The 22,022-nt window shown below is 37.0% G+C and overlaps 1 protein-coding gene across 1 annotated transcript in view; it reads right to left on the bottom strand.

Moving 5' to 3' along the window:
- The window catches only part of CHD7 (chromodomain helicase DNA binding protein 7), a 183,134-nt gene that overhangs the window by 75,855 nt on the left and 85,257 nt on the right, over positions 1 to 22,022 (bottom strand). Inside the window, exon 3 of the mRNA XM_015812377.1 lies at positions 13,010 to 13,440. Coding sequence (XP_015667863.1) covers positions 13,010 to 13,440 — 431 coding nt within the window. The remainder of the gene's footprint in view (positions 1 to 13,009; positions 13,441 to 22,022) is intronic.

The raw sequence follows: 22,022 nt of genomic DNA, 5'->3' as shown, positions 1-22,022 counted from the left end.
CTCATCGCCACTAGGTAGGATCTAACCTGCATCCTTGCCTGTGCTCGATCGGATTCGATTCGGCTAGCCCTCCAACTGCTCTCTAGGCGTCTTTTCCGGCGCTTCATCTCTCTCAGCTCCTCGGTAAACCAGGGAGCCAGTTGAGATCTGCGCCGGGTCAGAGGCCGCAAAGGCACGACTCGGTCCAGTGCTGCGGCAGTGGCCACATCCCAGGCCGCTGCCAGATTTTCAGCCGAGTCGTGAACTAGATCCTCCGGATATGGCCCAAGCTCCGTCAGGAACCTCTCTGGGTCCATCAGGCGCCTGGGGCGGAACCATCTGTGCGGTTCCGACTCCCTGCGGCGGGGGGGAGCGGTCCGGAAGTCCATCCTAAGGAGTGAATGGTCTGACCATGACAGGGGCTCTATAACTACCTCCCCCATTTCCAGATCATTCTGCCACTGGTTTACCTTGGTTTTCAAGAGTTTCCCAAGCATCGTGAACTGTTTTTCCCTCTAGATTCCACCCATGGAATCCTTCCTATTCTTTCTCTTAGTTTGTTGAAATCAGGTCTCTTAAAATCTAGAATGCTAGTCTGACTTTGTTCAAATACTCTTGCCTGTATTATGGTGTATGATAGTATGGCATAGTCACTCTCTCCCAAACCTTCTACGATAAAGTTGCCAGTTATGCACGTGAGGAAACTTTTCAATCTCCCATTTCCTGTAGAGTTTGTGTTCCAGTTGATGTCAGGGTAGTTAAAGGACCCCCATCACTACAACGGCATGTTTATGTACATTAGAACCAAAATCTTGTGGAATTTTGGCATTCTTCCTTGAAATCCTATAAAATTCTACTGAAGAAGTCTTGCAAAACTAGGTGAACTTGTGAGAGTTTTGTTCTTTCTTTCTCCATACACCTACACATACATACATACCATCTTTCTCTCTCACTGTCCAAATGTATTTTCAGGGCATTGGTGCATTAGTACAGCACAGTGTTGTTAATTAATCCACACTATACATAACAATATATTTCGGGAAAACAACAATGCTTTAAGTATACCACAAAGGTATATAACTTTATCTGTTCAACAGTTGCACCTGACTATATACAAGAGAGTTAGGTACTCTTCAAAAACAAAAAAAGTATTTCAATTATTTTAAGCTTGCAGATAAACAAGACACAGTATTACTAAAGAGAAGAAATTAAAAAAATACAAGGGTTCCAATTTTACCCCCTCCACTTTTGTTAGGGCTACAAAAGAAAAGTTGATTGGCTACATGTGGCCCTTAGGCATAACTTTTTGCACTCTTGGTACAGTATATGGACAATATCAATTTCTTGTGCTGCACAAGCAGAACATTTGTAGTTATTCAATTGTCTGAGAAAAGAGATACAGCTGCAAGATTTTCAGGCATCCTCTCTTATTCATGTCTTCTACAAGTCTATAACAGTTATATAAAAGCATATTGGGAATGTGTAAAATGTCTCCTGTTCACAAAGATAATTTTTACAACACAAACAAAATCCTAACTAAAACTAAATCTACCTTTAATTATTTTTATATAAATGCTCTGTTATTCCTCACGTAGATTAAAATCCACCTCTATCTACAAGAATGTTTTGAACTGGAAATCTGGAAGCACATTTGATCCTGAGCCTCAGTAAGTAAGGACTGCCTCCAACTTTCTCCATCCATCTCCCCACATCTATGCCCTTTTGGCTGTCCTGCACCCTGCCTTGTAGGGCAGGAAGCAGCCCCAGAAATGCACAGCCTGAACACAGTCCCAGATATCCTGCACTCTAAGACACCTGCTATCCTATGCTCTGCCACCTCAGGAAATCTTTGTCTCTTCTGCTGCTGAGGAGGCATGCCTGGCTTGGCAGCCAGGCTGGAATGAAGCTAGCTTTGAACTGCGAAAAAAGGTAGGGCTGCTTTCAGCTCCCCCCTTTTTCACAGTGCAACCCAAAGCCAGCCCCAGCAGCCAGGACAGTGAAGGTGACCTAAGGATAGCTGAGTGCAGAGTGATAGGGGTAGAAAGATAGGCGACGGGGGTGGGGGTGGGGGTTGGAGTGCCCCTACAATCATAATTGTCGCTGGTCTGCGAAGCATCCAAATTTTGATCACATGGCCAGGGTGCTCCTGCAATGGCCAGAATTTAGGAAATGGTTATTCCATTTGTTCAACACCATCATGACTTTAAAAGGTCACTGTATGAGTGATGGTCAAGTCAAAGACTACCTCTAGCTTTCCCAATCAATTCTTTCGCTTTCCTCTCAAAATAAGAAAATTTCTTATTCTGGTCCATTAACTACAGCTTTATATGAATAAATAACTATATATCTTAATATACTCTACCAATGCACCTTGTTTTAAAATGTAGTATACATCTGAAAAATCATAGATTGTTATTCCTCTTTCGTACTTAATTCAGAAAGAATTTAAGTCAGTCAAATAAATTATCAAAACATTGGAACACAGAATTTTTTTTCATTTATTTACTATCAGAATTATAATCTGTAGTTTCAATAGTACTAGGCTGATTCCTATTAGATGCAATCCGTGGGTCTTTGTTTTGCAACCATCTGGTTATTATTCATAAGTTATTTTCTCACGGAGGTGGAGTTTCCTTCAGTTCCTTCTTTTCTTTTTTTACATTAATAAATTGCCATGCTGCCAACTTTTTATATCAGTGGTTTTAAAAATATTTTACTAGACAGCAAGAACTTAATCAGACATTTCTCAAATTTAATTCTTAATGTGAAAATTAAGATACAGACAGTACTGTTATTCTATAAATTAGGAAAGTACAAGTCTTCCAGGGCAACAACTTTATCTGGGTCATTTATTAGTTAGATTTATATGGTGTTTTCCCGAAAATAAAACCTATCCCGAAAATAAACCTTAGCTTGATTTTTACGCATGCACCTAATATAAGCCCCACCCCCCGAAATAAGCCCTAGTTAAGAGCCTGCGCAGCTGGCTGCCCGCCCATTCCATCTGGTTGTTCGCGATGTCGCCACAAGGTGAGTTGAGGCAGTTGGGGGAGGGGGTGAAGCTGCCCCATGCACCCTGCACCCGCTTACCTCAGGGCCCCCGCAGCGAGGCCTCTTGTGTCCTCAAGTGGCCACAGAAGTGGGTTGGCGGTGGCCACGTGGGTTCCTGCTGGGTATATATATATATTGCGAAGTACGTCATCTTGAGCTCCTGAAGAAAAAGTGAGATACCATGTTTACATTTTTGGGTAAACATGGTATCTTACTTTTTCTTCAGGAGCTCAAGATGATGTACTTGGCAATCTCATTTTTTCCCCCAAATTACAACATAGGCTGCTTTGAGACAGAATAACTAGCCAAAACAAAGAGCTTCCATGACTGTGAATGTCTCCAGTCCTAATCCAATGTTCTAAACTTCTATACCATGCAAACAGTGTATCAGGATCACAACTCAAAGCAGATTAATAACTGAATTTGATTTATTTAAATTTGACTGAAGTAGTTAAATACATGTAATATTATTCCCCCTATATTTAATAATTTTGCCTTTGTATTATTTTAAAATTTCAATTTAATAGCAACTTTTGGTAATACAATTGCTTTCAAGACTTAGTGCAACCTAGAGTTTATCAGTATATGCAATTATGGATGAAATAATATACAGTATAAGTATTTATTGAATATCTAGTGATTCACTAGATTATTTTACTAACATAATTAGTAAATTATTTTACTAACATATTTTAATAAGTGCAATAATATAGTTAGCATTTTCCTCGTATGACAGATGGGAAAATAGCATAATTCAGCTATCCTCATACACCCCTCCTCTCCACCCTGGTGGCACAAAGATTACTCACAAAGTTCTATTGGCTTATTGATTCTGGAGGATGCAGGCCAGAGCAAAGTATTCAGTGGTGATGAGATTGGCTGCTTTGGAAACAGATGCCAACCTATTCCACCAGCAAACAAAAGGTGATCAGGGTTTCAAGAAAGACAAAATGCAACCTTATCTCCTGGCATGCAGTAAAGCCCATACTGTACTGTAATCCTGAAAAGGAAAAATGAAAACCAGTTTCTTGTCTTCTAGTAAGACAACAAGAGAATAGAGTTGACTGCAGCACTTTTCTTTGATTAGAGCTAAATGCTTTCTGCATAAAGTGCAGATATATCTCACCTCCAAGAAACTAGTATCTGCTGGTCTACACAATTCCTTAGGCATCCTGCAGCCTCATAGTCTGATGCACACTTGAACCTGGAGATTGCCATCTTAATCCCCAATATACCTCTCTGATCCAACTGATGGACCACGGTCTCATATTAACTTATACATCTTATATTGTTAATGCATTTTTAGGACAATATCCCAAAGCTGCTTTTCAAAGCTGCTTTTTTTTAGATCAATGCTTCTTTCTATCTCAGTCAGGAATTGCTGGAGGAATTACAGATCAGTGGTTCTCAACCTGTGGTCTGCGGACACGGGGTCACGGGGGTCCACAAAGGCTTGAAGAAAGAAAAGAAACTCAAGGATAAATCTTGAGTTAAGCCTTGGGAATCCATGGCCATGGCCCATGGCCCCAAAAGGTATTTAAAGGGGGTCTGTGGTGAAGAAAAGATTGAGAAACGCTGTTCTAGATCATAACATACATTGAGAATATTATAGCACCTATGTTTCAGTGTGAAAAACATTGTGAGCTGGGCATTTCTTTATTTGTTGTAGTTGTTACATCAGCAGCTTACTAAGTTGATACAAAATATATACCTTTGGTTAAAAAAAGTGGAAAACATTCAGCCATATAAAGTAGAGCAGGGGTCCCCAATCTGTGGGCCGTGGCTCGGTAGTGGGCCATGGCCTACTGGCCACTGGGCCACAGGACAAGCTGGTCAATGTGCGCGCAAAAACGGATCACTGCTGCTGTGATTCGGGGTGCAAAAATGGGACGACGTGCCTTGAGGGGTGAAAATGGGGCACCGCCGCGCCGTGGGGTGCAAAAATTGGCCACCGAAAGAAGGTGCTGCACCACACAAGAATGGGGCAGGGCTAGTATCACGAGGACACATGTAAATTGCTTCCCCCTCCCTTTTCCTCCGATCTGCCAACCGACAAAGGGTGACCTCTGAAGTAGAGGTTCTTCTTGAATTGCATTAGGAGGAGGCCCAAGAGGAGGAAGTGGAGATCATCCAGACAGCTCCTGAGAGCAATGAAGAAAATGAAAAAGAGGAAAGGAAAGTCCTTCAGCTTCCTAGTACTTTCTAATATACTGTAACTGGAGAGTATTGAATGTGACTCTTTAAACATCAAATTCAAAAGACAACTGAAGGTTACTTTACAACATTATTAGGACAGCCATTGAGTTCTACAGTGCAAAACCAGGCAAACACTATCGTCAACCACTTTGCAAATATAGCTACATCTGCCATAGGTCTGAAGTACTCAGAAAAGAACACCAGAACTTTCTATAAGTTTGGAGAAGTGGAAGGATGATTGCTACCTTATTGTCCTTTTTGCTGCTACAAGACAGAGTGGACTGCTGCCAGTATCTTCCTCAGTCTTTATTTTGATTTTTGTCATTGCAAGCCTGAGACTGCTGTTCCACATTTGTTTTATTTTGAATAAAACACAATACTCCAAATATTTAAAAATATTTATTTGTTCTTTTATTTAGTCTTTATTCTCAATAAAAAGAATGGGAGGTAAGATGATTTCCCCCTTTCTGCTTGTTTTCTGGAGCTCTGGAACCTAACCTTCCCAATTTCCATATGTTCAAGGTCTCCAGATTTTTATTTGCCACAGTTAGTCTCTGGAACATAACACCTACAAATAACAAGATCCACCTGGTTAGTATTACTGATAACTACCAAATTCTCATTAAAACCTCAAACAAGAGAAAGAGAAAGCCATCACAGCACTATTTTACTATAAGTTGTATTTCAATGACAAAATTAAATGGTACAATGTGCTTTCATATCCTCTCTTCTAGAACAATATTTTAGACAGGAAGCTATGATTATTTGCAGTAAGAACAGATTCAGAAGACTACTGATAGGAAACCTGAAGAGGAAAGTATCTTCTGACAAAGATCTGAATTTTTATAAGTTCTGGATTAGATCAAGTGCCAACAGTATTTTAGAAATTAATGTGATGAAAAAAAAGTTTAAAATTATATCAGATTATATAATGTACTAGAAAACCCATGACCCATTGGGTCATCATTTCAGAGATATTTCTTATCTAAACAGAAACAGAATGATCATGGTTGGGCAAAAAAATCAATGAAGGTGGGAGCGACTTCTGACTTCCTGTTGGCTTCCCCATTGAATTTCCTAGTGGGAAGCTGGCAGGGAGCATCAGAAAACTCCCTCCTTTCCTCCTTATTCCGTTCTTCACACTACAGCAGTCTTTGGATTAGAAGCAAAGACTATAGATTTCATAGAACCTCATATTTTCCTTTATATTTTTGAAAGGGAAATCCTTTCATATCATGATCTGTGATTTTTGTTTGTATTTCTCTTGCCCCTTAACATTTTTGTGTGTGACTAACATCGGTTCTTATATTTTTTCTTTAAATATTATTTTACTTATCTCTTATGAAATCAGTTTATCTCATGAATTGGAAAGGGAAGAAAGACTGATTCCTTTAGAAACTTCTCAGGTCATGTGTCAGGACCTAGACTGGTCTACAGTTTATTGCTTATGCCTATGTACTGCCATTCTGTTGGGAGGGGGGCTTGTTGGTTGGGAAATGTATTTGTCTTGCTCTGCTTTGCCCTCCCTCCGTGTGAAAGGAATGTGGCTAGAAAACATCTGCCTTATCTCCAGACAACAGAGCCTGGGACCGTTGGGAAACTAAACCAAGAGAGACCTTGAGAAGAGCGATAAATCACTAGGTACTCAAAACAACCTACTACCTATGGATTGGCTGGATTTCAAACGGAGGGTTGGACACTGGGAGGAGGAGACCTGAATGGGCTTTTTGATGTAACCTTTTGATGTAACCATTTCATTACCTTTTGTGCGGGAAATCTTCATACCTTGCTTTGCTTTCCTGCTATCACTAACTCTCAATATAAGTTCCTTTTGAAACAATGCCTATTTCAAGAGTTCTGTTTTCTTGGGAGATCTAGTTGAGGCAGATCCTTACATAAAGCAAGGTCTGAAGATTTCCTGTGCGAAAGGTAATGAAATGGTGCCACAGAATTTCTCTGTGGTTGGTTTCTGTGAGTGTTATAGTAATGGAGTGATTGAACCTAAGGCCCTTATTTTGCAGGATTCCTCAGGGCTCAATGCTTTCATCCTCTTTATTATATACATGAGGCCAAGTGAGGAGTCAAGTATCAGATTACAGTTACCTAGCTTGATCCCTGGCCAACCAAGTGAGCTACTAAGGTTTAGTGTTAAGTATGAAGGCTATTAGTATATGAAGTGGGAGTTTCCAGTGATTTTCCATTTTTGGTTCCGGGGTTACATTTTTCTAAATACAAGTGGTGCATAATCTGGGAATTATTTTAGATTCATGGTTCTTACTTAAAGAACATGTGATACCTGTGATCAGGTATCAGGTACCATTCATTTGGCTATGGATCATGTCTTTGACGATTACTCGAAAACTACGGAACATGGCAGCACGAATAGTCATGCCTACACTTCAGTTTGGCTATATGCAACCTCTATTTCATAAATGTCACTGGTTATCAGTTGTTTTCCAGGTGCAACCCAAGGAATCCCAGGTATAGACATTTTTAAACTTGAAGCAGAGCTACAGATCTTACATGCCTAAAATGGAATATAAATGGAGCCAACACTTCTAAAAATATATAAAAATATTTTATTATTTGAAAACATTGAAATAAGAGCAAATTTGCTTACAGGAAACCCATATAAGAAAAGATGAAAAATATTTGTTTTATAAAAATTTGGGACAAGAATTTATATCTACAGGATAAAGAAAAATGGAGTTGCTTTATACATAAACCCACAATTACAACTAAAAATTATTAGAAGTAATGACCATATAGAGGGTTAGAAATAAGTGGAATGAGACTAACATTCTGATAATGGGAATACATGCACACAATGAAAACAAAACTATATTCTTTAAAGGACTTATTAAAAAAATAATTGACATGACCAATGAAAATTGGTGTCTCCAGGGAGACTGGAATGGAGTGATCTGTTCAGAACTAGATAGAATTTCTTATTTTATTTATTCAATATTGCTCCATATCTTGCAATAATGACTAGAAGCCTAGCAAAGTTAAAAACAGACCAATAACAGTAATAAATCAATAATGAAAAACCAAAAATAATAATGATAAAATATACAGAACATGCACAAAATGGTCACCTAAGGCAACATGTGCTACAGTGATACCTTCATGGGTAAAGATTGAAGATCACTGTGAAATCCAGGTTACAAAACTGGGAAATTCTAGAAGGAACTTCAGGTATGATTGTAAAAGTCCAAGTAAACCAGCTATGAGCCCAAGAGACAGCTCTTGTTAACCAATCTTTTCAGTGGAAAGACTGAAAAGGGCAGCAGGACTCTGCAGTAATGGAGGAACAGCCATTTGCTGTATTTGGAAAAGATTTAGCAGAATACATATGGAAGACCCTTCCACTAGATCAGAAGGATTGAATCACCAAAAGAGCCCCCCAATTTTGACAGCAATTGATTACCCATAGCTTCACTTGGAAAACAAGGATACATCTGCAAGAAATACAGATAAAGCAAGGAATCCAGTTCAGGTTCCAAGTACATTAATAAAGGGCAAAGGCAGTCACCTGAGAAGCAGAAAATGAAGCTACCTGCCACTCACTCAGAATCATTGTAATAATTAAGATGATGCAAAAGTAGACTTTATGGAAGTAAGAGAGCCTACAGAGATGTTGCTAACAGTTCTTAGAAGTAATATGGAGGAATTCAAGAGACAACAAGAGGAAAACCAAAATCTAACATCCAAGAAGAGAATATAAAGCACCTACACACAGAAATTGTGAAAAATATTTGTAGCTCGAGTGGTAGATGTTGGTGGTGGTTTGTTGTCCAAGCTTGTTTAGTTTCTGGATGTTTCATCACCAGGACAGGTAACAACATTGGCGGAACTTCAGTTGAAGTATCTTGTATTGGTTCACATCTGCTTTTATAGGTCTTATGTGGTTAGTTGATCACGTGACTGACTGGTCACGCCATGTGAGGGACATCTGGTGATGAGGTCACCACCAAATGACCTCACTACCAGATAACTCACAGCATGACCAGTTGGTCACGTGACCAATTGATCACATAAAACCTATAAAAGCAGAAGAGAACTGAAAGCAGACACTTCAAGCGAAGTTCTGACGACAATGTTACCTAGCCTGGTGATGAAACATTTGGAAGCTAAACAACAAGTTCGAAGAACAAACCATCATAAGCATTTATACACAATTCACCAAGTTAAGAATTGTGGTTTAATTTAAAAAACAACAACTCCTCTCATGCTGGAAGTATCGCCTATAAGAACCACCAGAGAGTTACAAGTCTCAAAAACAGCTAGCTGTATCTAGCAAGACTGCTTGCCCCAAATAGAATCTGTGTCCAACACTTATCTAAAAGCATACTTGCTGAGAATCCCCATATTTCATGAAGCACGAAAAAAAGGACACTTGGAGGTAAGCATTCTCTGCATAACTTCTTCTCCTATGCAATGCATTCACATCAAATAAAAGAATTATACCCTTACTTTTAATGTTCATGAAGTTTTTTAAAGTTTGGCTCTTTAAATGTGTTTTGGAACTGAGCCAAAAATGGGAGATATACCTGAGGAATAAATTTGATATTATAATGTTTTATAATTTTTATGATATTAGTTATGTTGAAAGTATTTATTATAATTTTATAATGTGGATAAACTATTCAATTATTGTTATACATAGTATGCTGTGCTATAAGTCAGTCAGATGACTGAAGTAGCATAAAATAATTTGTAATAAAGTCAATTTGTTGGAAGTTCACCAGGAGAATGGAGTAGTAAGAAATCCCATGGGCTCTTTGCTGCATACATATACCTACATGCATATTCGAAGACACCAGGGACTGGACTTGATAAATGTTTTTGTGTAATGCATATACTTATTACTGAACAAGTCTTTTCACTAAGATATTTTTAACTTTAAAACTGCTAACTTATTGAAAGTTAACCTTATAAATTGTGTCCAGTTGGCTATTCCATAAGGTATTGCAATAGGAAAGTAACAAAAAAGAAAATTTATGTCACCAAATGTTTAAGAAATGAAGACAATCAAATATTAGTCAAATTTCTGAAGCAAAGTTGATGTACTGTGGAGTTTAAAAGTTGCTAAGCAACACATCATTATTAATACAAATTAATGTTAATATTTTTATGAGATATGTGCTTAAATCTAAAAGTACAAACCTATTTTTCAACACTATCTCAAGAACCCTGGTCTTCCAGCTTCTAATCCACACCTTAATCACTATACCACAATGTTTTATTTATTACTTCTTTTACAAATAAAGAAGCATGCATAATCAATGATACAGCCCCCATGCCCAACCTATAACCTCTATGCCAAGTTATAGAGGTTTTATGTAAGGATTTTAAAAATTAGGCACGTAGCATACACACAGCAACTAGCACTGAGATCAGGAATATTTAATTCCTCCTTCCTGTAATGATTACACTAGATTCTTCTTAATGCTGTAGATCAGTGGTGTCAAACTAGCAGCTCATGGGTCAGATGTGTCACATGCACGCCATGCCTGCCCTGGTTCCGCAAAGGCAAAAAAGAAGCAATACGTCACGATACGTCGCGTGACGCAATGTTTGACACCCGTGCTGTAGATACATGCTGTGGATTATCCTTCATGCAATAATGGGACAGCACTTAAATCTTCTGACTACCTATTCTATACAGTGTCCCTTCTTAAAATTGGCTTGAACTGAGGGGGAAAATTACCATTGTAAAAGTATATAGTCAGGTTTATATGTATTGGGACAATGGAAGGTTTTTAGCATTTGTATAACCACCACACTGTATTTGAAAAGAAACATTCAAGATGTGACCGGAGTGAAGACTTTCACCTTTAATTCAAGAGGTTTGACAAAAGTTTGGTACTAACCATTGAGGAATGGCAGCCATTTTAATTCATCCAGACCAAAACTTATCATTGTCCCAATATATACAAACCTGACTGCAATTAAAAGGATCAATAACCTCATGGTTCTCGGGGACTAAAAATAAGCTAGAGAAAGCTATATAAATTATCTGCTATCTTTTAGGATATATCCTTGCAAATCTGTGGTAGACTTATAGTATTGCTTCATATCTGCTATTCAGAATACACAAAATAACTATAATATCCATTATTATACTATAGTCACAATGTACTTTTTGCTGAGTACTGCAATCGTATTTTTCATACTTTTTTCTTATCTATATCACAGCAATACATCAAAAAGATAAATGAAGTATCTTTAAAGAATTCAAAAACTATTGTTTGACAGATTAATCATTTAGTTTATTGATCCACTTGATTTAATTTTGAATGTTGTTGGACAGATTTATCATTTCTTGGAACTCCTTAATATATATGGGTAGTTTTTTCTACAGGTTTTAAAGTTTGCCTGCATCTAAACAATTGAATTACTTCAAGCTTAAAAATATGAAAATGCAATGTATAGGAAAAAACATCATACTTAATTTGTTTAACCTAACCTTGTTTGCATACCAATCGTTCTAAAATTTTCCTTAAAAATATACTGGGTTCCCTTCCATAAAATACATAAAATTAACAAACGTTCCTTAAATTATAGATTTACATGATAAAATAGTTATGCAGCTAAAGGGCAGAAAGAAAAGGGGGCTGAAAAGAAAAGAAACAAGTATGGAGCTTCCTCTATAAGTGGAATAGGTTTCATTATTCCTGAAAAATAGATGTCATGCAACTATCGGTCAAGTGCCTTATTTATTATCTTTCTAATGTTTAAAAACAAAACAATAACAATTAATAAATACTTCTGGGATACTGGCCATGAAATGAGAAATTAGTTAGCAATACAAAACTAAAAGTTTTCTCTGTAGTGACAATCTTGGCACACATGAATATTCATGAAATAAATCTATTCCCTGAAAAGTTTCTTTAAAATTCTTTTCAAATCAAATAAAATCACATTATTAACAGTATAATTAAATTGTGCCCTGCATGTTAGATGTATATACATTCTATTTTGGCATTGAAGAATTCACAAAAAAACCTTTCTATTTCTATTTCTCTTTCTTTTCTTTCTTTCTTTCTTTCTTTCTTTCTTTCTTTCTTTCTTTCTTTCTTTCCTTTCTTTATCTATCTATCTATCTATCTATCTATCTATCTATCTATCTATCTATCTATCTATCTATCTATCTATCTATCTATCTCCCGCTCTACACACATGTAGACACACACTTAGACTTCCTTCCTTCCTTCCTTCCTTTCCTTCCTAGAATCTTGTGATTTTCATAAAGATAATTTAGAAAACTGTGATAAGATCCTACTTCATGAAAAATGTAAACATACTTTGTGAGGTTATTCAAGGTTCCTCTTGTATTTACAATGTAGTTTCAACAGCAGAAAATTTGAAATGAACATTATAGAAGGGTACAGATATATCCTGTCTCTCCCCCAAAAAGTACTATAATGACAGGGGGACTAATTCTTAAGAACAAGTTAAGAGAAAGTGAATGGGTAGCTTAGTGATGTCAGCCTCCTTGTATTAATTTCCTCTTCTCAAAGTCAGACTTGCAATTCTTATTGAAATTAAGATTTATGTTTCTCTGCCCTGTAGCTGGGTCCAAATAAGCCTATAATTCAATACATTTTGGAAATAACAAAAGAAAAACATTTTAGTTTATGCTAGTCAATTCTAAATCAATATAAAATAATTTAAGATGGGCTATAATGCATCTTAAAACATTTTCACTAATTTAAACATATTTAATATTAAGCTTGCAAAATAGCACTTGACTTGAACTATTTGTTGCCTTCCATACCTTGCTTTTTTGCTGGTCTTGGGTTTTGGTGTAGTTTGTTTTACTTTCTTCTCCTTTGGCTCTTTGGGGATCTTGGGGGTTTTGGGAGTCTTGGGTTCCTTAGGCTCCTTCTTCTCCTTGGGTTCCTTCAAATCCTTCGGGTCCTTTTTCACCTTAGGTTTCTTCTTTTTCTTTTTTTCTTCCTGGGAACCTTCTAGGGCTTTTCTGGTAGGATCCTGGTTATCAAGCCCACTAGGAAAGCCTTCCTTACCAAGTCCTTTGCTGGGACCTTCTGCAACAATATGATTGTTTTTCTTTTTCTTTTTCTTCTGCTGTGGTTGCAGCTCAATTGAGGGAAGGTAATCATCACTTTTCAAGAGCTGGGCATTCGGTCCACTAACCTGAGACATGTCTGGCACTGGTTTTTCTAGGAAGGGTTCTGATGGAGAATGCTAGGAGATATAAATGAACATTAAGTAACTAAATGCTTTAAAATTAGTTCATAGAAAATATGCAGGTTATGTCAATACAGAAAATTTATTTTATGTTTTCAATAGAAATTCATTCTAGAAACAGTTAATGATCATTACTTCTGCTAGAACTGAAGCATGAAAGATAGGGCTAACTTCAGTATGTTCAAACCTAAATAAAAAGAGGCAAAAGGTGAATGTAAGTAAGAGAATATGAAAATACATGATGATTCTTTTAACTGTAATTATCAAGATATAGAATGACTTTATTGCCTTGTTCAAATTAATGAACAGCTGATGAAAACCACATAACTGTTATCAGTACAATGATTTGAAAAGAGACTGACAAATAAAATGCTATAAAAGAAAGTTTGAAAACACACACTGGCATATATGCCAGAACATTAATTTGTACAAAATTAATAAAATTTCAAAGCAATTTAAAATGATATATTGTCCTGAAGCCTATTTTTTATCTCCTCTGTCCATGTTTTACTGCTCACATTACAATCATATTCTGTTGTTCTTAAAAGGAATTTAGGCAATTTATTTATTTCTTCAGTACATACACAGCCAATCAATAAAGACTCACAGTGGTTTATAGCAATCCAATAAAAAGATACAACCTATTAAAATGTCCACAACTTAAGTATTAAAATCAAAATGTGTAAGCAATCTAATGGAAAAAATAAACAATATAACCAAAATGTATGAAAAAATAAACAGAACAATTAAAGTTAAAATATGGCAACTATTAACTAGCCACCAAACGCTCTACAGAAGAGCAGTGTCTTAAGCAACTTCTAGAATGTTAAGAGGGATGATGTAAATATAGTTCCAAAGAGGAAATTATTCTATGTGGTAAAACAGTGTCAGAGAAACAACATTTCCTTTTGCTTCACAAAATGAAATATAACTAGAAGCTTTTCTTAGGAAGAGCAAAGCTGATGGAATGATTAGGTGAATCTACTGTATGGAGATACCACCATTTAAAATCCATTGTCTCAAGCAGCTGGTGATAATTACAGAAGTTCATGGCAAGCCACATACTCCGAGATTCTCTTTTAATCCACCACGTAGTATAGGTTTTTCAAGATGAGTTCTCTTTCATCTTCAGAAACACAGTATTCGAGATTTACCTCAATTATAGAAAATCTCTTGTTCAACAACTGTTTTGGTGACTTGACAAATTGGATTTTCCTCTCATATCAATAGAAATATGACACCTCCATTTATATAGTATGTTCAGAGTTTATACATAGGTGCAATGTGTACACGCTGCAAATTAGTTTCATACTGTTTTTTGTTTAATAAAATTCTAAATACTTTCTTCTGGTGATTGTTTTAATATCGTTGTTTATCTTCTTTTTACCTATTTTTTCCAAGTCTGCCTTTTTTTAGTCATTTCTACCTTGCTGTTATTTAATCATTTATCACTCTCAACACAAAAAAAAATAATCAGATTTTGATTCCAAGATATTTGTTTGCTCTGATAACTAAGCAAAATGACTAAATTAGTGGACCGGCGAAATGCTGTGGATATAGTCTACTTGGATTTCAGTAAGGCATTTGACAAAGTAGACTACAACCTACTTCTTATTAAGTTAGAAAAATGTAGTATATATAGCAGTGATGACCGAGTGCCCAAAAACTAGCCCACCCCCTGGCCTTCCCCTGCTCCGCCCTCCGCTCCACCCCCTGCAGGGCCACTAACCACAGATCGCCCAGGCAGCTTTGCAGCACCATGGCAGCCACGTCCTCTGCCTGCACCCTGCAGCATCATTTCCACGTCATGGGGTGAGAGGGCAGAGTCTTGTCCCTGCTGCCCGGCTGCCATGTGCTTGGCTACACTGCTCCGCGTGGGTCGCGCCTGGGGGAGCCTCTCCTCCGGGCAGGCTGCTGGTGAGGAGGGGGTTGCAGGGTGAGGTGGGGCTGGGGCAACGGTATGTGTGCCCACAGAGAGGGCTCCGAGTGCCACCTCTGGCACACGTGCCATAAGTTCACCACCACTGATATACAGTATAATATCACCACCAGATGGATCGATAACTGGCTGACAAACCACACTCAATGTGTAGTCCTTAATGGAACTACATCTACATGGAGGGAAGTAAGCAGAGGGGTATCCCAAGGTTCTGCTTTAGACCCAGTACTCTTTAGTATAAATGATTTAGCAAATAGAAGGGGAACTCATTTGGCAGGAATCGCCAACACCTCAGAAGCTCAGGATACAGAAGGATCTTGACAGACTTGAACAAGGAATTTGACACTCTGCTCAGAGAAGATTGTAGAAGAATAACAGATGAGGGGGGCAGTGAAGAGCATTTCAAATCTTACTTAAAGAGAAACTTCCTAACAGCGAGAACAATTAACTAGCGGAATAGCTTGCCTTCAGAAGTTGTAGGTGCTTCATCACTGGGTTTTTTTAAAGAAGAGACTGGACAGTCACTTGTCTGAAATGGTATAGGGTCTCCTGATTGAGCAGGGGGCTTGACTAGAAGACCTCCAAAGTTCCTTCCAGCTCTATTCTGATTGATATCTGAGAAATTATGGAAATCAAATGCAGAAGATTATAGAAACAACCTGGAAGGAAAAACTTAAGAAGAAAATAGTGCTGGAGGTGTTTAGAATAGAGAAGATGAAAAGAAATGTGATGGTTGTCTTTGTATATCTGAATGGCTTTCATGTAAAAAAAAAAAAGGGCAGTATTATTCACAAATGCTGCAGAAAACATGACAAAGAATAATGAGTTTAAATTATATCCAGACACATTTCTTAATATCAAGGGGTGTGAACAATGAAACAGAATGCCTTGGAAGGTGGGGACTCTCCTGTGCTGGAAGCATTTAAACAGAAATTGGATAGCTATCTGTTATGGATGCCATAGTACTGATTCCTGCCCTTGACAGGATGTTGGACTAGATGATCTCAAAGATCTATTCCACTTCTTATATTATTCTTCCTTTTAAAATGTCAATAGCATTTGTTTTTAATTTAGTCTGCTTTTCATACACATACTGTCTTTTAGTGTTATTATGTAGATTAAATCGGTGGATCAGATATTTTGTTTACTATATAATTACATAATACCGTGGAAACACACTGAGAAATCTTGGGCTAATCACTCTTATTTAGGATAACTATCAAGATTCACATCTGAGTTTTGCAATAAATTACTTGTCATAGCATCAAAATCAGGTGATTGTAAGATTTGGTGACCATCTTTTCTGGAAATTGTCAGTTCCCATCTAACCAGTTGCAATTCTTTCCTCTTCCGAGTTCACAAGTATTGCGATTCTTTCCCATCTCCTTCTGCTGATGGATAACTGCAGGATTGTCCCTAGCCTTTTATCTTGGGAATTCCCTTCATTTTTTCTCCTTCCTGACTGTGAGCAGTAGAAAAAGGAGGTATTTCAACTTCAAACGAAAAAAGACTAGATGTCTTATTAGTCATGCAACTGTTGTCTCCCACTAATTATCAACAACAGTGAAATGTACAGACATCTTCCTACATGTCCTTAGGCAGCTATAACATGATTGCACCTTCAATGCCACAAGTATAAAATACGCTCCACCCTGAATTCCATGTAATGGAGTGCATGGGTAATCTTGAAGGGGATAGAAGATGCTACGTAGTAAACTATCAGACAAAAGAGACTCATGTAGACCCATACTCATTTAGCAGTCAAAGAAAGGAAGGACCAGCCCTTATGCATCAAGCAGTTAAAAGTAATAGGCAGAAAAACTGTACCTGCAAGATTCTATTAATGTAGCCTTATACCAAAGTAGATTTAGCTAATCTAGTTGTGTTTCCTGTATGGTTTACCCAGGAAGGCCAACAGTATCTTTCCTCCACTCCAAAATAGGAGGTGGAAGAGAGGCAGAAGCACACAATGAAGGCATTCCAAAATCAGGAAGAAAGGATGGAAAGCTGCAAATGTTTTCAGCATGGCTAGAAGCTGCAATGGTTAATCTGCGTCATCACAGGAAACAGTCCAATAAATTTGACATCCCTTTTCCTATTTGGGGGGGAGGGGGATAAATGTGATGCTTCCTGATGTTAATATCAGCAGAGCAATTGTAGGAGAATTTAACCTGATATTTTTTATTTTTAAGGAAGCCCAAGAGCCTGAAGTTCCTGGATAAAACTGGAGTTTTTGCAAAACTGGAAGGCATTCAGCACCAGTTATGGGCATAGTAGTAGCTGGTCTGAAATTGGACCAGTTTGAGTGGAGGGATGAACTTAGGTATTATAACTAAATTTAGCTGTACTTAAAATCTCAGGCCAATTATTTTGCTGCTGTTAACCAAATAATGAAGGTGTTGCTTCATTCACTCAGTGCATGCAATGTGGTGCAAAATAACTACTCACTTGTCATAGATTACATTTTGACAGAACTTGTCAGCCAGTAAATAATAAAGAAAAAAAGTGTTTGTAGAATATCTTGTAAAAAAATATCTTCTTCTTCTTCTTCTTCTTCTTCTTCTTCTTCTTCTTCTTCTTCTTCTTCTTCTTCTTCTTCTTCTTCTTCTTCTTCTTCTTCTTCTTCTTCTTCTTCTTCNTCTTCCTCTTCCTCCTCCTCCTTTTACCATGGGGGTCGAGGGAGATACAAACTTCTGGCTTTTACTTTTCTGGTGGCGTCAACCATTGTTAATTGATGTTGTTGTAGTGTTGTCTCTCCATCTTCTGGATCTACCATGTGTTCTTTGACCTTATTCTCTTTTTGTATATACCTTGTATGGTATGAAAGCCCACAACATCCTCTCCAGGTAAGCAAAAAACCTCTTTATTTGCTGTTTTTGTGTAATTTAAGATTGGTACTATGCCAATTCTTTCTCTTACGGTCCCATTTCTGACTTTATCTCTTCTGGACACTCCAGCAGCTTTCATCAAACATCTCATTTCCATGGTGACTAACTTTCATTTATGTTCTATTGTAAATGTCCATGTCTGACACTGATAAGATAGGATGGAGATTAATATGCTTTGTATGAGATGCTTCGTTGTGCTGATTGGTACTACCTTATGTTATAGGAGTGGAGAAAGCTGTCCTAATACTTGCTTTGACTTACTGCAGACTTATGTTAGAATGGGTGGTGAACATTAAAATGTGTGACCAGTATGAAAGAAGTATTTTGATATGATTTCCTCATACAGAGAGAATGAATGAAAGTTGAAGTTACCAAACAAATATATGAAGGAAAAGTGAATGTATTAAGAGGAAGACCAACAAATATGTGGTTGGATAGAACTGATGAGATCCTTGAAAAGAGAAAGAGACTAGACGTTTATTTTATTTTATTTATTTATATATCAAATTTGGAAACTTCCTATCTCACTCACAGACTAATTCTGGGCATTCATTCATTCATTCATTCATTCATTCATTCATTCATTCTAGTAGGAAGCAGTTACAACAGAAACAGAATAATTGAAATTAAAAGTTCAAACAACAGGGAGTGGGCCTTCTATGCACTAACCAACCCAAGGTTGTGTGTTTGTCTGTGAACCACAAGCAAGTTGGCACAGCCAAGTCTTCAAACACTTCTTAAAATGTTTGAAAGGCCAGGAGAGTGGAGGCTAGCCTCACCTTTGGGGGCAGGGCAGAATATTCCAAAGGGCAGGGGAGCAACGACAGAGAAGGGTCTCTTTCTGGATGCACCAGTCAAAATTCTTTAACTGATGAAGTCTGTAACATATCCTCCCTGCCTTCATATGTGAAGTGCAGCGTGGACATAGAGAAAGCAATTAGAAATATATGAGAGCATATAATGAATTCTATTCGTATAAACTACTTTTTGCTACATTTCTTTCTGTAGTCCTCAGAGTTTATTATTTTGTTACTCCTTCTCTTGTTGTTGTTGTTAATTGCGAAGTCGTGTCCGACCCATCGCGACCCCATGGACAACCTTCCTCCAGGTCTTCCTGCTCTACCATCTTCTGGAGTCCATTTAAGGAGTCCACTCCTTCTCTAGACTCCATATAAAATTGCTTATCCTAAAAAGATGGCATTATCACCTATGTCTGGCATGTATATAAATAAATCTTTTCAAATACCTTTGAAAATTGCTTTTCTACATACGAAGAGTTACAGTTTTGCAAAGGATTTATTTTGTTTCCAGTACTCATAGATATACAGGAAGTATGCCCTTTACTACAAACACATAGAAAGATCCATATGTGGTGAACTAGGGAGTGTGTGTGTGTGTGTGTGTGTTATAAAGCTACTAATTAATAGGGGTAAAATTAAAGGGGGTACTTAGGTCTAAAGTTATGAGTCATATCTATAGATTCTATGCCTGGTAAATATAGTTTGGAGAATGGAGATTAGACTCAAATTTGCCCTAGCCGAGATATGGAGTATAAAACTAAAATATAATAAAATTCATACGGACTTACAGAAGTAAGCTAAAGCACCATTAATTTTAATAACCTCTATTCAATACTTTATTCCATGTAAGAGTAATATATACATAGATCACATGAACTAGTTCAGAACATGCGATATTCATCAATTTGTATAAAGACTAAAATTAATCCTCCCATTAACTCAACAGCCAGGAGAAAATTGCTTTTGTGATACAACTTAATTGGGCTAACAAGAAATCTCATGTTAATAACAAACCTGAGATAGAAATTATAATATAATAATAAATGAACATATAGTATTAATATTATCTTTAGTCAATGCTACAGCCAATGATTCTGTAATGGATTACCATTCAAGTACTAATCAGGTCTGACCCTATCTAGCTTTTCCAGTTATCCAAGACTGATCAAATGGCATCATTGAGCTGGATCAAAAGATTTTAGTCATCTCATGAACAACAGGGCAGGATGAAGATACACAAGAGATTTCGGAAGAATAAGGAAATGCTACAGGTAGAGCCCAGGGACACTTTATTTCATTTATATCCTGCCAGAATCATTTTTGGCAAATACAATCCATGAATTCTGAATTCCTATTCATATTCACCATCAGATTTTGGGAAGTATTATCTGTAATCAGTTGCTTCACTACAACCACCTGATTTCATTTTGAGTCAATATAGATTTATAAATGTTTTCTTTTGCTATTTTACAACCTATACACACTAGAAAGCACTGAAATGTAGCGTTCTGGTCAGGAATCATGGCAATCTGATGCTTTTCAAAGGTGAGGAGAGTCACTTCAGTTGTGAATTCCATCTGAAAGTCAGATTCTGGTCAATGTAATCTCCCTACATCAAAGGGAGATCAAGAGATAAACCACATGTGTTCCAGATGGCAGTTCCTTCCAAGTTAACTGTAGAAATCGAAAAACTTTTGCACTGGCTTGGGAGTTGAGCTGCCAGGAGTCCTGAAATTCATTTATGCTTCCAACCCCACTTTCTAAGCACTTCAGGAAGTAATTAATTACAGATGAAGAATGGTTTTCTTTGCATAAAGATAAAACTCCTTGTGGTGAAGTAAACTTTCTTTCAAGATCAAATGAGAGAGGAAGAGACTATGATTTAAATATTCAAGATTTGTAAATGCTTAAATAAGAAAGGTCTAAGAAAGTTTTTTAAATGGAGAAGCAAACAGTATTTTTCCTTTTTTATTTTTATTACTTATACTTTTGATGAATGTGCTTTGGTATTGTTTTTCACTAAACCTGTTAAAGAGACTTTGTGAATACTTGCTGTTTATACTAAAAATGTGTATGCAATTGGCAGAATCTGCATAAAAAAAGATAAGGTAAAGAATCAGACTGCGATTTTAGTTGCCATGGAGATGTGATGCTTGTTGTGGCTGAAGGTATCCAGAGCTACTAAAATGAAAGTGTCTGAAACAAGAAGATAATAAAGGGAAAAAAGAGGCTTATCTTTTTATTTTGCCTGCTTGAGACATCTTTACTTTTGGATTAAAAATGATTACTAGAAAATGGCAAGAGAGGGGAAAGAGATTCATTGGAGCAATCTGTGGGAAAAAAAATACTTACACAAGATATACTTCAGAATTTTTTTGAACAAATGGAAGAATGTTCCTAGGGATATTTTAATGCACTTTGTTAGAAAGAAAATAAGGGATCAAGTCCTGCAGCGGTATTTTAGTACAAGATTGAAAATGGATAATATTAGCTGTTTTGAAAGAGATTCCCAGTAGGATTTTGTGTAAGAGAAAAGAAAATCCTTCTTGGCTGAAAAATTAAAACAGAAAAAGATCTTATTTCGATGATAGACATTGGAAAGCACAATTTTTATTTTTAAAAGCAAAAAACTTAAATTAAATTCTGTCCAAAAGGCAAGAGATTTTTTAGAAAGAACAGAAAGGAAGATTTGGAGAAGATGGAAGCTTCAGAGGTATCAATGTAACAGTCACAAGCAGAGGCAACAGGAATTGGAAAAAAGATAATATTGAAGTATTCGCTACAGGTATGGGTTTTTCTAAATTCTTGGAATATGAATTATAAATGTTTAACATGCTTCTCAAAAGAGGGAAAAATCATTATTTGAAAAAATTAAAGCAAGAGACTTTTGGGTAAACAAATTATCATTTGCTTCTCTGTGGGTGCCCCCACCCTCTGGAACGAACTACCCCC

Source organism: Protobothrops mucrosquamatus, unplaced genomic scaffold (genome assembly GCF_001527695.2).
Source record: "Protobothrops mucrosquamatus isolate PMUCROS unplaced genomic scaffold, P.Mucros_1.0 scaffold79, whole genome shotgun sequence".
Taxonomy (NCBI): Eukaryota; Metazoa; Chordata; class Lepidosauria; order Squamata; family Viperidae; genus Protobothrops; species Protobothrops mucrosquamatus.
This window is presented reverse-complemented; position numbering and strand designations above follow the sequence as displayed.